Source organism: Bufo gargarizans, chromosome 1 (assembly GCF_014858855.1).
Source record: "Bufo gargarizans isolate SCDJY-AF-19 chromosome 1, ASM1485885v1, whole genome shotgun sequence".
NCBI lineage: Eukaryota > Metazoa > Chordata > Amphibia > Anura > Bufonidae > Bufo > Bufo gargarizans.
The window spans coordinates 390,469,534-390,483,283 of NC_058080.1; the positions used below are offsets into that span (position 1 = coordinate 390,469,534).

At 44.7% G+C, this 13,750-nt stretch overlaps 1 protein-coding gene across 1 annotated transcript in view; it reads left to right on the forward strand.

Moving 5' to 3' along the window:
- Positions 1-13,750, forward strand: part of DGKQ (diacylglycerol kinase theta) — a 132,196-nt gene that overhangs the window by 33,870 nt on the left and 84,576 nt on the right. The window contains exon 3 of the mRNA XM_044270756.1: positions 7,261-7,363. Within this exon, the coding sequence (XP_044126691.1) occupies positions 7,261-7,363 (103 nt within the window). The remainder of the gene's footprint in view (positions 1-7,260; positions 7,364-13,750) is intronic.

Genomic DNA, 13,750 nt, shown 5'->3' on the forward strand with positions numbered 1-13,750 from the left:
AAAGTGATGTTAAACTATTCTGGCATATCAGGCAGCCCTGCAGGCTGCAGGGAGTCCTACATGTCTGTCCTGGGCTGCAGTGGACCCGACCTTTTATATCTGCTAATTCATGTGGAAATGAAGGATTTGCAGGACAGCATCACCAAAGAGTAATGGGTCACCTTGAGCTAAGATGATGATAAATCGGCAGTGTCAGGAGTGCCTGGAGACCGCTTTGGACCTCTTTGATGGTTGCTCCTGTCCCTTTGTTTCTCCCACTTTTTTTTGGGAGTGACCTACCATTTCTGTTCAAAGTTATTTTGGTCACGGAAGGTACAGTAAGGTCTCTACTTTTGTTTTTGGATTGCTGTTATATCAGGTCCCCTGTTTGTGTGGTTGATGGGGCAATCAGCCTAGTTTTGTGCACAGATTATTGTGTGTCTTGCACACTCCTATACTCCTACCTTATAGAAAAAAAATGCCCCCTGAGTGTTGCAGTTTGTGTATTTTTATGCAAGATGTGTTATTTCCTCGACTATTTAGTGGGACTATAATGCACACGGTGGCATTGATATCTGCACAATGTAGGCTAAAAGCACACCGTGGTCATTCTTTGCATTTGGCAGGTGTGCCTGAAATGAACCTGCCTATAGAGGTGTGCTTGACCCTCAAAAAGTAAAAAAATAAAAATAAAATATTGGGTTGTATTGCTTGTTAAGAAACCCAATTAAGGCTGCCTGCATACGTTGCAGAATATGCTCAGTTTTTTCTGTGCGGATTCTGACGTGGGAAAAACAGCAGCTTAGAACAATACCAGCAAAACTTATGAGATTACGCAAATCTCATGTACACTTTACAGAGTTTTTTATGTTTGGAAATTGACCTGCCATGTGGATTTCAAAATCTGCAACATGTTAATTATGCTTGTGGTTTTAGCTGCGGATTTCGCCCTTTTCAATGGAAGGTAAGATCTGCTGCAAAACCGCATCTAAAGGTTCATGTACACGGCCATAGCCATTTTTGCAGTCGGCAAAAAACGGACATCGGACGTGTGCGTTACTCGGTTTGCAGAATGGAACGCCCGGCCCGCTATAGAATTGTCCTATCCTTGTCCGTAATACAGACAAGAATAGGATGGACATACGGATGCGGACAGCACACGGAGTGCTGCCTTCATCTTTTGCGGCCCTGATGAAGTGCATGGGTCCTCATCCGATCCGCAAAAAATCAATGATTGTGTGCATGAGCCCTAATCTGCACCGAAATTAGAAATTGTGGATTTTGATGCGGATATGTTACAGAAATGTACATAAATCACAGAAATTCATACAGATCTTATGTGCGTTCACGCGCACTCGTGTGCTGGTGGCCTAAAATCGGTACTTGTCTTGCAGTAAGCGACTATGCCATGGCATAATAGATTTCATGTCACTGTATTTTATTAACTACAGTCATGGCCGTAAATGTTGCCACCCCTGAAATTTTCAAGAAAATGAAGTATTTTTCACAGAAAAGTAGTGCAGTAACAGATGTTTTGCTATACACATGTTTATTGCCTTTGTGTGTATTGGAACAAAACCAAAAAAGGGGGGGGGGGGGGGAAGGAAATTGGACATAATGTGGACAAAATTATTAGTACCCTTTCAAAATTGTGGATAAAGAAGATTGTTTCAAGCATGTGATTCTCCTTTAGACTCACCTGGGGCAAGTTACAGGTGTGGGCAATATAAAAATCACACACAAAAGCAGATAAAAAGGAGAGAAGTTCACTTAGTCTTTGCATTGTGTGTCTGTGTGCGCCACACTAAGCATGGACAACAGAAAGACGAGAAGAGAACTGTCTGAGGACTTGAGAACCAAAATTGTGAAGAAATATCAACAATCTTTAAGGTTGCAAGTCCATCTCCAGAGATCTAGATTTGCCTTTGTCCACAGTGTGCAACATTATCAAGAAGTTTGCAACCCATGGCACTGTAGCTAATCTCCCTGGGCGTGGACGGAAGAGAAAAATGTATGAAAGGTGTCAACGCAGGATAGACCGGATGGTGGATAAGCAGCCCCAAACAAGTTCCAAAGACATTCAAGCTGTCCTGCAGGCTCAGGGAGCATCAGTGTCAGCGCAAACTATCAGTTGACATTTAAATGAAATGAAACGCTATGGCAGGAGACCCAGGAGGAGCCCACTGCTGACACAGAGACATAAAAAAGCAAGACTACATTTTGCAAAAATGAACTTGAGTAAGCCAAAATCCTTCTGGGAAAACATCTTGTGGACAGATGAGACCAAGATAGAGCTTTTCAGCCTCTGGTCAGACTCCCCAAGCTCCTTCAGCCTCTGGTCAGACTCCCCAAGCTCCTTCAGCCTCTGGTCAGACTCCCCAAGCTCCTTCAGCCTCTGGTCAGACTCCCCAAGCTCCTTCAGCCTCTGGTCAGCTCTCCATCGAACCCCCCCCCCCCCCCCCCCATCAGACCTTAATTCAGACATTAATAATTTTGCTTTCTGTGGACGGTTCTGTGTTACCACTTGGAACCGAACCCGAGTTTGTTATAAAGGTTTTTTTACAGTAATAATTAATTCACAAAGTTATTACACAGTCTCACGAGACAAAGTTTTATGCAAATCGACTTCGGATGAAGCATCCGAAGTCGATTCGCTCATCTCTAGCTGTAAAGTATGAAAAAAATCTGGAAAAGTTCAAGGGGTTTGAATACCTTTTCAAGGCACTGTAAATATCCTGTAATAACGAATAGAGCAGTCCTTACCTTGCAGATCCAGTGCCGCCAATCTGGTTCCTGGCTGCGTCAATGACAGTCACTGTCCTCGGCGGTGCACCTAAGAGGCCAGTGATTGGCTGCAGCGAGGATCACATGTTGTTGCTATGACGTCACCTCTGTAGTTGGGTAAACAGAAAAGGTTATGGTTTGAATGCTGTTAAGGAGAACGATAGTGCATTGTCCCTGCTTGATGTCACACAGGTGAAAGGCTCTTTACAGTGCCATTTTCAGTGTTTCAGGGTACCAGTGTGATTATCGCATGACCATGACAGATTGAGTACCATTCAATAACTGTTTTCATAAAGGGTATTGATTTCTTGGTATTCTTGCATCTTACTGCCATACGCAGTGTAGTTCAGAAGAGCTAGTTGTGCCGGATCATTTGTGGAAAATAGAAAACTGACAGCTCAACGTCATCAACCACTTCCCTTTTGTGGCACACTTGTGCTTTTTTTCATGAAGATTGTCTAAATGTTAATCCCTGAGTACTATATGCTAGGGCTAAATGCTTTATAATGTGGTATGGCACAAAAATAGCCACAAGCGGTATCCTATTAAGCAGAATCTATCACCAGTGACCTCCCTATCCAACTTCTTGTGGTTCACTGGACTAAAAACACTGAGGCTCCGTTCCCGAATCATGATACATTTTCTTAATGTGTAAATTAATCCTTTGGTACAGTGAGGGCGTCACCATTGCTCCTGTTGCACCCAGGCTGCGCTCCTTTCTATTAGGGTCCATTCACACGTCCGCAAGTGTTTAACGCTCCACATTTTGCAGACCGCACATGGCTGGCACTTTAAATAGAAATGCCTTTTCTTGTCGCGGACAAGAATAGGACGTGTTATATTTTTTGCGGAACGGAGGTGCGGATGCGGACAGCACACTGTGTGCTGTCCATATCTTTTGTGGCCCCATTGAAAATGAATGGGTCCGGATCCAGTCCGCAACATTGCGGAATGGATGCGGACCCATTTTGCGGACATGTGAATGGACCCTAATTTAATTCTGTTACTTTTTGCTGTATTTTGGCTGCCAACTACTACCTGTGTGGTAGCTTATTGTGTACTCCTAGCTTTTTCAAAATGTAATGGTGGATTTTAACCTAGTCTTGACCCAGTCTTTAATGTTGGCTCAGGCACAGGACAGAGTGCCTGTGCGGCAGGGATTAAATGGGATTGCCATGGGCAATGCATTGGAAAGGTCTTTTGGTTGGATGCTACAGTGGTCACTCACAACAAAGGGGAGGGCTGAGCACGAAGCACTGTAGCCTGTGGGCCTGTCCTCGGTGCAGCTTTGGTGCATCTGCGGGACGGACGGCTGCACAAATCTAAATTCATTTTAACATCGCTCCTTGGATTAAAAGCTGTGCCTTGTCTCCAGTTCCCTGCTCCTACCCATATCTGTGAGAATTTTTGCATAGACAAAACTGCTGACAGACTACCTTTTAAAGGGGTTATCCTGGAAAAGATGATGACCTATCCTCACTCTATTGAGCGCAGCCCGCTCTTGGCAGCTTTCCAAGCACGGCAACATCCATTGTATAACGACTGTGCTTGGTATTGTAGCTCGGCCTCATTCACTATGGGACTGAGCTACTACTGGGCCATGTGTCCGTTGTACAATTATGTCACTGGCCTATGAAGAGGCTGCAGCACTCAAGGCCTCTTCTAACAGATGATCGGCGGTGGGTCCCGGGTGTTGCACCCCCGCAGATCTGATACTGATGACCTATTCTGAGGATAAGTCATCAATATCTTTTTCCAGATAACCCCTTTAAAGGGGTTGTCTCACTTCAGCCAGTGTCGTTTATCATGTAGAGAAAGTTAATACAAGGCACTTACTAATGTATTATGATTCTCCATATTGCCGCCTTTGCTGGCTGGATTCATTTTTCTATTGCATTATACACTGCTCATATCCATGACCACCCTGCAATCCTTCAGTGGACACTATAGGAAAAAGTGTGAGCCTCTCTGGTGGCTGGCACCATAGGCTGGTGCTTTTTCTTATAGTGTACAAGCACAGCCATGCTGATGGATTGCAGGGTGGTCATAACCATGGAAACGAGCAGTGTATAATGTGATGGAAAAATTAAATCGGCCAGCAAAGGAAACAATATGGATAATCACAATACATTAGTAAGTGGCTTGTATTCACTTTCTCCACGTGATACATGCCATCTGCTGCCGTACAGTGTCTCTGTGAGACATTGGGGGACATTCATCCATTCATCAACTCCAGAAAATTGTTGTCAAAAAGTCTCACATTTTGGGACATATCAGGCCTAGCTTTTTTATTATAATCTACGGCAGAAAACGGGCATAGATTGTACCTTACTAGTGTAGATTTCAGGTCTGGCACATGTACCTGCAGAAATGTGGCAAATTTATTAAAGGGGGTCTGTCAGATCATTTACACCAATATAACGTACAGCATTGCCCCACAGAAGACTTATCCCTAACGGGGTACACACGGGTATGTTAGGGATGTGTCTGCAATCTTCTGTGCGGCAATGCTGTAAGTTATATTGGTGAAAATGAGGTGACAGACCCAGGCAGCCCCTCTGAGTGGCGCATCTGAGCATTTCATGCCCCGATGATCTCCTTTCCCCTGCTCTGAATCACGCGCAGGGCAAGGTCTTTTTCTGGAGATCCGGTGACGTACCGGGCTCTCCATGGGTAAAGATAGGCGGAGGCTTCTGCCTAGCAGTGAGCCCGATGACATCACCGGCACTAATGTTTTACAGGCTAGGGCAGCACTAAAGCCCGTCCGTTAGAGCCGGTGACGTCACCAAGAACATGGCTAGGCGGAAGCCTTCACTTAACATTCCCATAGTGAGACCCGGTAAGTCAGTGGATCTGCTAAAAAAGGGTCCTGGTCCGGACAACCCCTTTAATAATTGTGACACAAAGAGGTTTTCTGGGATTTTAATGATGGTTGCTTCGGTGCGGAGCTACACATCTGTCCATTGTGTAGTGGAAAGAACTGGTAATTGCAGCCCTGCGCCCATTAATGTCAGTGGGAACAGTGTGCGGTTACTAACTCTATCCACTCCATAATGGGCAGCTGACCAGCAGGGGTGCGGGGTGTAAGACCACTGTTGATCAGATACTGATGGCCATCAATATTAAAATCTTTGAAACTCCCTTTTAAGACTAGCTTTTAAAACTTGCCTTAAAGGGTTATTCCTATCAGTGTCAGATGGGTGCAGGTCCCACCTCTGTGACCTGCTCCTATGTGTAAAACTGGCCCCCCTGAAGGGAAGGAGAATGCACCGCATAAGCGCGGCCACCCTCAATTCACCGCTATTGGAGTTCCGAAAATAGCCAAACGTACTCGCTAAGCAATTTACAGAACTCCTTAAGAAGATAATGGAGAACTTGCCGCACATTCACGGAGATAGGAGCAGGTCCCACCACCCACTCCTGCCATTTCTTTTCATGACCTATTATCAGTATAGGTCATCAATATCTGATTGGGGAGGGGTATCCCTGCCACCAATCCGCTGTTTGAAGTGGAGGCGGCACTCCCTGTGAGTGCTGCTTCCTGTTCATTATGCTGCCTGTCGTTACAGGAGTGCAGTGTAATGACAAGTACTCACCCCGTTGTAATTACTGCGCCACCACTACAGACGAGACGACGCATAGTGCAATGAGCAGAAAAGCAGCGCTCGCATGGAGCTGATCGGCAGGGGTGCCAAGTGTCGGATCCCCGCCGATCAGATATTGATGACCTATCCTGACGCCATCAATATAAATGGCAGGACAACCCCTTTAATGGCATATCCTAGCAATTTGTCATCAATGTCTGAGATAGGCCAACCCTTTACTAAATCTATTCTCCTATAGAAGCAATCCAATGCCTCTGTAATTCAGCACACAGTGGAATATGCCAAGTTCATTTTCCTAGCCGATTTTGTATGAATCCTGTGCCTTTGTTTGAACAGGGCATACCCCTGTATGGCTGTATTATGGCGCTGTAGCGGTGTATGGGCAGAGCATTACAGTTCTGTAATAAATGATCAGCCGCGGCTTATAATTACAAGGCTTCAGTCATTCTCCTCCATTTGTGTAAATGATCTCTGCGGCTTGCTTCTGTTTCTATTGGAATGGCACAATGTTGGCAGGCGCTCATAGAAGTATATTTGCCTACCTTATATAGTTAACTTCTTACAACAGGTAGACTGAATCTGGTCAACACCTCATGTTCTTTAGCTAGAGATGCACATGTCATATGTTTGTTCTGGATCTTAGCACAAGGCAGATGACCAACCTGAACGTAGTCCAAACCACAGCTTACAGGAGTACGCTGCCAAGGGTAATTCACATATTGCCGAAAAGTCAAAACTTATGGACAGGATGGCATTTATTCCGCCATTAGTGTAGTGCTAGCTCTGACAATATACCGTAATATTTATTCCAGAACTAGATTAATGCAATCTATGTTGAAGATACCTTTTATGATGCTGACCAAGAGAAAAAAAAACCTCTTTCTTTTTCCAGGTTCCAGTTTCACATTGTTTCCGACCTCCAGGACATTACAAAAAGAAGTTCTGCACAGTTTGTCGAAAACTTCTAGATGACAGTCTGGCTTTAAGATGCGAGGGTAAGTCCTGGCTCATTCATTTATTGCCTAAAAGTAAGAAACATGATCTCTATAAAACCGGGCAAAAATCTAAAACTTATGTTTTTACAAGCAAAAAACAGAACTGCACTGCTCTAGGTGTCGCCTCCCTTGGTCCCCACATCCACTTTCTCTTCCAGTCTCCTGAGACAATCATCTGTCTCTCAGCATTTTCATCTTGCTCATTCCACTCCAGCCAATTCCATTTCACCACATTTCCTTATTAAAGGAAATCTGTCAGCTCTGAAACACCCCCAAACTAGAGTAAGCAGTGTATAATATAAGTGGTGCCGAGTCCGGTTCTGTCAAACGGGCAGAAAAATGCATTGAGAAGTCTCCTCCTTGAGTCCTCTTCATTATGTGCATGAGGAGTCCTCTCAATGCATTTTGCCTGCTGGTTTGTCAGAGCACAGCATTGAAATGCAAGTGACTATGAAGATAAAAATGACATTACCGGGCTCAGAGTCACTTACATTATGCACCAGTTTGGGGGGTGTTCTGAAGAGGACAGATTCCCTTTAAGGCAGAGCTCAGCAGTGCAGAGAAGTGGTGAAGGACCTGTAACGACCTATGGGATGCCACAGTGTGGGCAGAGCTCATGTGCTGTTTGTGAGAGGTTAGGGTTTCCCTCAATAAGTTGTAAAATACTAGGAGTAGTAAGTAGTTCTTAAACTCACTCTGATAGCCCATAATAACATCCTAGAAATGCTGACGGTTCTGTCCTCTTATTTTACTTTCCATGTTATGGTCACTGATGCCCTATAATACCAGTCTGGGAACAGTGTGAGTTGTAGTTCTCTCCTCTTATTTCCTTCTCAATGTAATGTAATCAAATCTATTTTGTACTATTACTAACTACTAATAGATCCCTTCAAAAAAATGGTCGTTTTCTCCCCTGCCACCGGTCATTCGCTCCAATTCACCTTTGTCTCGGCACTCATTGTTACTGTGGCGGTCTGTTAGGTTCAAAGCAGGTCTTCAATCTAAGCATACGCCGCTTTTTCACCTGTTTGGCAACCCAGCATTCCCACCGGGACTCCACACTGGGGCTTTTCATTGGTGGATCTCTAATAAGTTTACTTCTCTTCATAGATTCTTGATCAGGGGCAAACTTATATCACTATCTGACTTTAAAGGAAAATATACCCTCCCGGATAATGAGTCTTATAACGCTAATCAAATCTTTTCTTTTCTCCACTCCCTGAAGATTAATAATTTGACCTTGGATTTTACTCCCTTTGAGAGATTCACTACTTTTTCTTTGTATAAATGGGGGTTACTAGACAAAAACACAGAAATATAGTGGCAAATCTGGGGGAGCTGCTCAACCCCTAACACTGTAGCGTGTTTTTCATTGGGGGAGCAGCCCCACCGCATGTGGACCGCAGCAAACGACTATCCCCAGCAAAAAAATTTTTGCATACGGTGGAGGATGTCGGCGCGGTCCACATGCACCACAAAGGCATCCTACACAAAACGGAGCATTGTGCGGATGAAAATATAATCATAAATCACAGAAAAAATGCACCAAACGGATATGCCACTGACTATACTGGCTAGTCATAAATGCAGATATTAAAAGCTGAGACTTTTGCCAATATATTCCTGTCAGGAAGATATCGGAGCCCAACATGCACCACGTTACGGTTCTCAGCATGGCAAGGGGTCCTACCACTACGCTACCTATGGTGTGAACAAGGTCTGAAGGTGATGTAATCCAGCTCACAGCCAAGCTTCCACACAACCGCATAGCAGGACAACTAGTGCAATGTGAATAAAGCCAGACTGTAAGCCACACCCACATCAGACCATGTGATGGAGGTTACCAGGTGCAAAGGAGAGTGTTTGAATGCCAGGTAAAGGTACAAACACTACATATAAAACAAGCTTGGCTGTGAGCTGGATTACATCACCTTCAGACCTGAGAACCGTGACGTGGTGCATGTTGGGCTCCGATATCTTCCTGACAGGAATATATTGGCAAAAGTCTCGGCTTTTAATATCTGCATTTATGACTAGCCAGTATAGTCAGTGGCATATCCGTTTGGTGCATTTCTTCTGTGATTTAAATGGGGGTTACTGTCAAGGATTTATGGGATACTTAACACCACACCAGATGGGGTCAAGCTACCATATATGGCGAAGTGGGAGAGGGACATTCAAGAGGATTTCTCTATAACTAGATGACATCAGTGTTCCCAGACCTTGACTAAGACCTCGTGGCAAATTATCTTGGTGGAGACCTCAATTAAGGTTCTCCACAGGGCATACTTAGTACCCTATAGATTACATCGTATTTACCCAGAAGTCTCTCCCTTATGCTTCAGGGGATGTGGGGTGGACGGTACGGTCTATCACATCTGGTGGTGATGTCCATTGGTACAGCAATTCTGGAGCAGGATTTGTAATCTGATCTCCTCTGTGCTGGACTGTGCCTACCCACTGTCACCTGCCCTGTGTCTTCTTGGAGACAAACCTTTGTGGCTAACATTCTCCAAGTTTAAATTATCCCAGCACATGCTATTAGCTGCCAGGATCCATATTGCCTATAATTGGAGATCGGCAAAGCTAAGCTTTCAGGCAGTGGTTGATAGAATCAACCAAATTTTGCTCTATGAGAGACTTACAGCTATTCGCCAGGACACGTACGAGTCATTTGAAAGGCTCTGGAAACTTTGGATGTCCTCCTCCTACTCGGTGAATCCACAAATCTGTATGACATTGTAGGTGCTGGGGACCTTATGAGACCTTATTTAGATACATGGAGTTGTGGGCTCTCTACTGCACAAGAAGCACTGAAAACACCTAGATTGCTAACCTTGTCTTCTCTATGTGATCTCCTTTTGATAGTTTTCTTTGTATATTTTCCTTTTTTTTTTCTTTGTTTTGTTTTTTGCTTTGTTGCTTTTGAATATGGTGATATCATTGCCAAATGTACAAGCTGCATCATGTAAAGTATGCTGTCTGTATACTCTGTATATGCTGCTTTATATCTACGACTTTTATTCTTTTGAATAAAGAAACCCTTTTGAAACAAAAAAATAGTCATTCTCACTGGTTGGACAAAAGTTATTCTCACTAAACCCAGCCCCCTCATCCAACACTTGGCTTCAGCCTCATTCACACGTCAGTGTTTGGTCAGTGATTTCCATCAGTGATTGTGAGGAAAAACAAGGATTGGAGCCTCCACAGACATAACGTATAAGGGAAAGGTCTGCACCCTTTCTGTGTTTAGAGCTGTCTATGGTTTTGGCTCACAATCACTGCTGGAAATCACTGACCGAACACTGATGTGTGAATGAGGCCTCATGCACACGACAGTATTTTTTCACAGTCCGCAAAACGGGGTTCCGTTGTTCAGTGATCCGCGTCCGTTTTTTCTTCCGTGATTTTTGGAGGATCAGTTAAAAAAAAAAAAAAAAAGTCATTTTGGTGTCCGCCTGGCCGTGCGGAGCCAAACGGATCCGTCCTGACTTACAATGCAAGTCAATGGGGACGGATCCGTTTGACGTTGACACAATATGGTGCAATTGCAAACGGATCCGTCCCCCATTGACTTTCAAGGTAAAGTCAGGAGTCCCTATCGGAGTTTTCTCCAATCCGATTGTATATTTTAACTTGAAGTGTCCCCATCACCATGGGAAGGCCTCTATGTTAAAATATACCATCGGATTTGAGTTACACCGTGAAAACTCAGATCCGACAGTCTATTCTAACACAGAGGCGTTCCCATAGTGATGGGGACACTTTAAGTTAGAATATACTAAAACTGTGTACATGACTGCTGCCTGGCAGCACCCGATCTCTTACAGGGGGCTGTGATCCGCACCATTAACCCCTCAGGTGCCGCACCAGGCAGACCCCCCCCCCTCCCTCCCCAGTTTTAAATTCATTGGTGGCCAGTGCGGCCCCCCTCCCTCCCCAGTTTTAAATTCATTGGTGGCCAGTGCGGCCTCCCCTCCCTCCCCAGTATTAAATTCATTGGTGGCCAGTGCGGCCTCCCCTCTCCCCCTAATTAAAATCATTGGTGGCAGCAGAGAGTTCCGATCGGAGTCCCAGTTTAATCGCTGGTGCTCCGATCGGTTACCATGGAAACCAGGAGCTACTGCAGTCCTGGCTGCCATGGTTACTTAGCAATTTTAGAAGCATTATACTTACCTGCGCTGTCTGTGACCGGCCGGGCGCTCCTCCTACTGGTAAGTGAAAGGTCTGTGCTAAGTAACCATGGCAGCCAGGACTGCAGTAGCGTCCTGGTTGCCGTGGTAACCGATCGGAGCACCGCGATTAAACTGGGACTCCGATCGGAACTCTCCGCTGCCACCAATGATGGGGGGTGATTTTAATTAGGGGGGGGGGGAGAGGGGAGGCCGCACTGGCCACCAATGAATTTAATACAGGGGGAGAGAGGGAGGGAGGGAGGGAGGGATGGGGGGCCGCACTGGCCACCAATGAATTTAATGCAGGGGGAGGGAGGGGGGGCCGCACTGGCCACCAATGAATTTAATGCAGGGGGAGGGAGGGGGGGCCGCACTGGCCACCAATGAATTTAATACAGGGGGAGGGAGGGAGGGGGGGGGGCGCACTGGCCACCAATGAATTTAATACAAGGGAGGGAGGGGGGTCTGCCCCCTGCTGCCCGGCAGCACCCGATCTCTTACAGGGGGCTATGATAAGCACAATTAACCCGTCAGGTGCGGCACCTGAGGGGTTAATTGTGGGGATCACAGCCCCCTGTAAGAGATCGGGTGCTGCCGGGCAGCAGGGTGCAGTTATGTCCACAGTTCTTAGTATATTCTAACTTGAAGCGTCCCCATCACCATGGGAACACCTCTGTGTTAGAATATACTGTCGGACGTGAAAACTCAGATCTGAAAAGCTGTTATGCAGACGGATCTTCCGATCCGTCTGTGCGAAAGTAGCCTACGGATCACGAACGTGGATGAGAATCTTGTGTGCCTCCGTGTTTTTTCACGGACCCATTGACTTGAATGGGTCCGCGAACCGTTGTCCGTCAAAAATAGGACAGGTCATATTTTTTTGACGGACAGGAAACACTGATCACGGACGCGGGTGACAAACGGCATTTTCCGAGTTTTCAACTGACCCATTGAAAGTCAATGGGTCCGCAGAAAATCACAGAAAACGGACACGGATACACACAACGGTCGTATGAGGCCTGAGGCATACATGCACGCATGAGAGGTGAGAAGGAGGGGTAGTAGACATGGCTGCAGCCTGACAGAACAATGCACTGCTTTCCTAGTTTATTTTTCACAGTCTGCAATTGTGATATCTAACAAAATAAGAGCAAATAGAAACTCATTAGGAGATTATATTAGGTTTTGTTTATCAGTTTTTTTTTTTTTGGGATTGTGTATTTAGTTCTGTTATTTAGGGAATACACACAAATTGGAGAATGCAAAATCCATGTAGAATTTAGAACTCAAAAGTCACCACAATTACAAACATAAGCATTTCAGACAAGTCCTTTATCAAACTGAGACAAAGTTGAGGACCGGAACTAGTGGGCATCATAGGGACCTGCACCAACCCAAGACAACACCCCTGATGCAAGAGTGCTGCTGCTGAATAATATCATTTGACCACCTCATCACAGCTGTCCGAGTTCTTTGTATTAACTGAATACTTCAGTATGCCATAGAAACTTCTGACAAAAAGATCCAAAACACTCAACCAGCAAACTATGATAACCAGAATTTGTGTCGGTCTCGAAACCTTTGGCCACGACTGTATATCTGGAAACTGGTTGTTCCCTGCTAAAGTCACTTTTTATTGTCTAGTGGGGTTTTCCCGCATTTGGGAGTTTTTGGCATGCATATTTTTTGCATAAAGAGTATGTATAGCCTGCATTTTTTCTTGTTAATTTGACCTTTTGCTGACGCAGTGATTTTCCGTTTTTGTTTTTCGTTCCCTGTCTTCCCAGAGCCAAAATTTTTTTTTTTTCTGTTCACATAGTCGTATGAGGGTTGTTTTTTTGCGGGACGAGTTTTACTTTCTAATGCCACCATTTAATATTGCATCCAATTTAGTAGGAAGCAGGAAAAAAAAATCCAAATAGGGTGGAATTTTAAGTTTTTTGAATTCTTTTTATTTTTCTATTTTTCAAAACCTTTTTGTTACATCCCCAATTGGACCCCAACTTGCAATTACCAGATTGCAATTTGTATAGAATAATTGAATGAACTTGCTACCTATCAGACATTTATGCATAACCTGTGTGTCCAGGGGGGAAAACCCTTTAAAGCAAAGTACTGACACATCCTTGATCCGTTTTTTTTATTTTCTACTTTTGTTTTTGTAGTTTTTATTTTAATATTTTCTTAACCTAATTACTGGACAGACATCTTG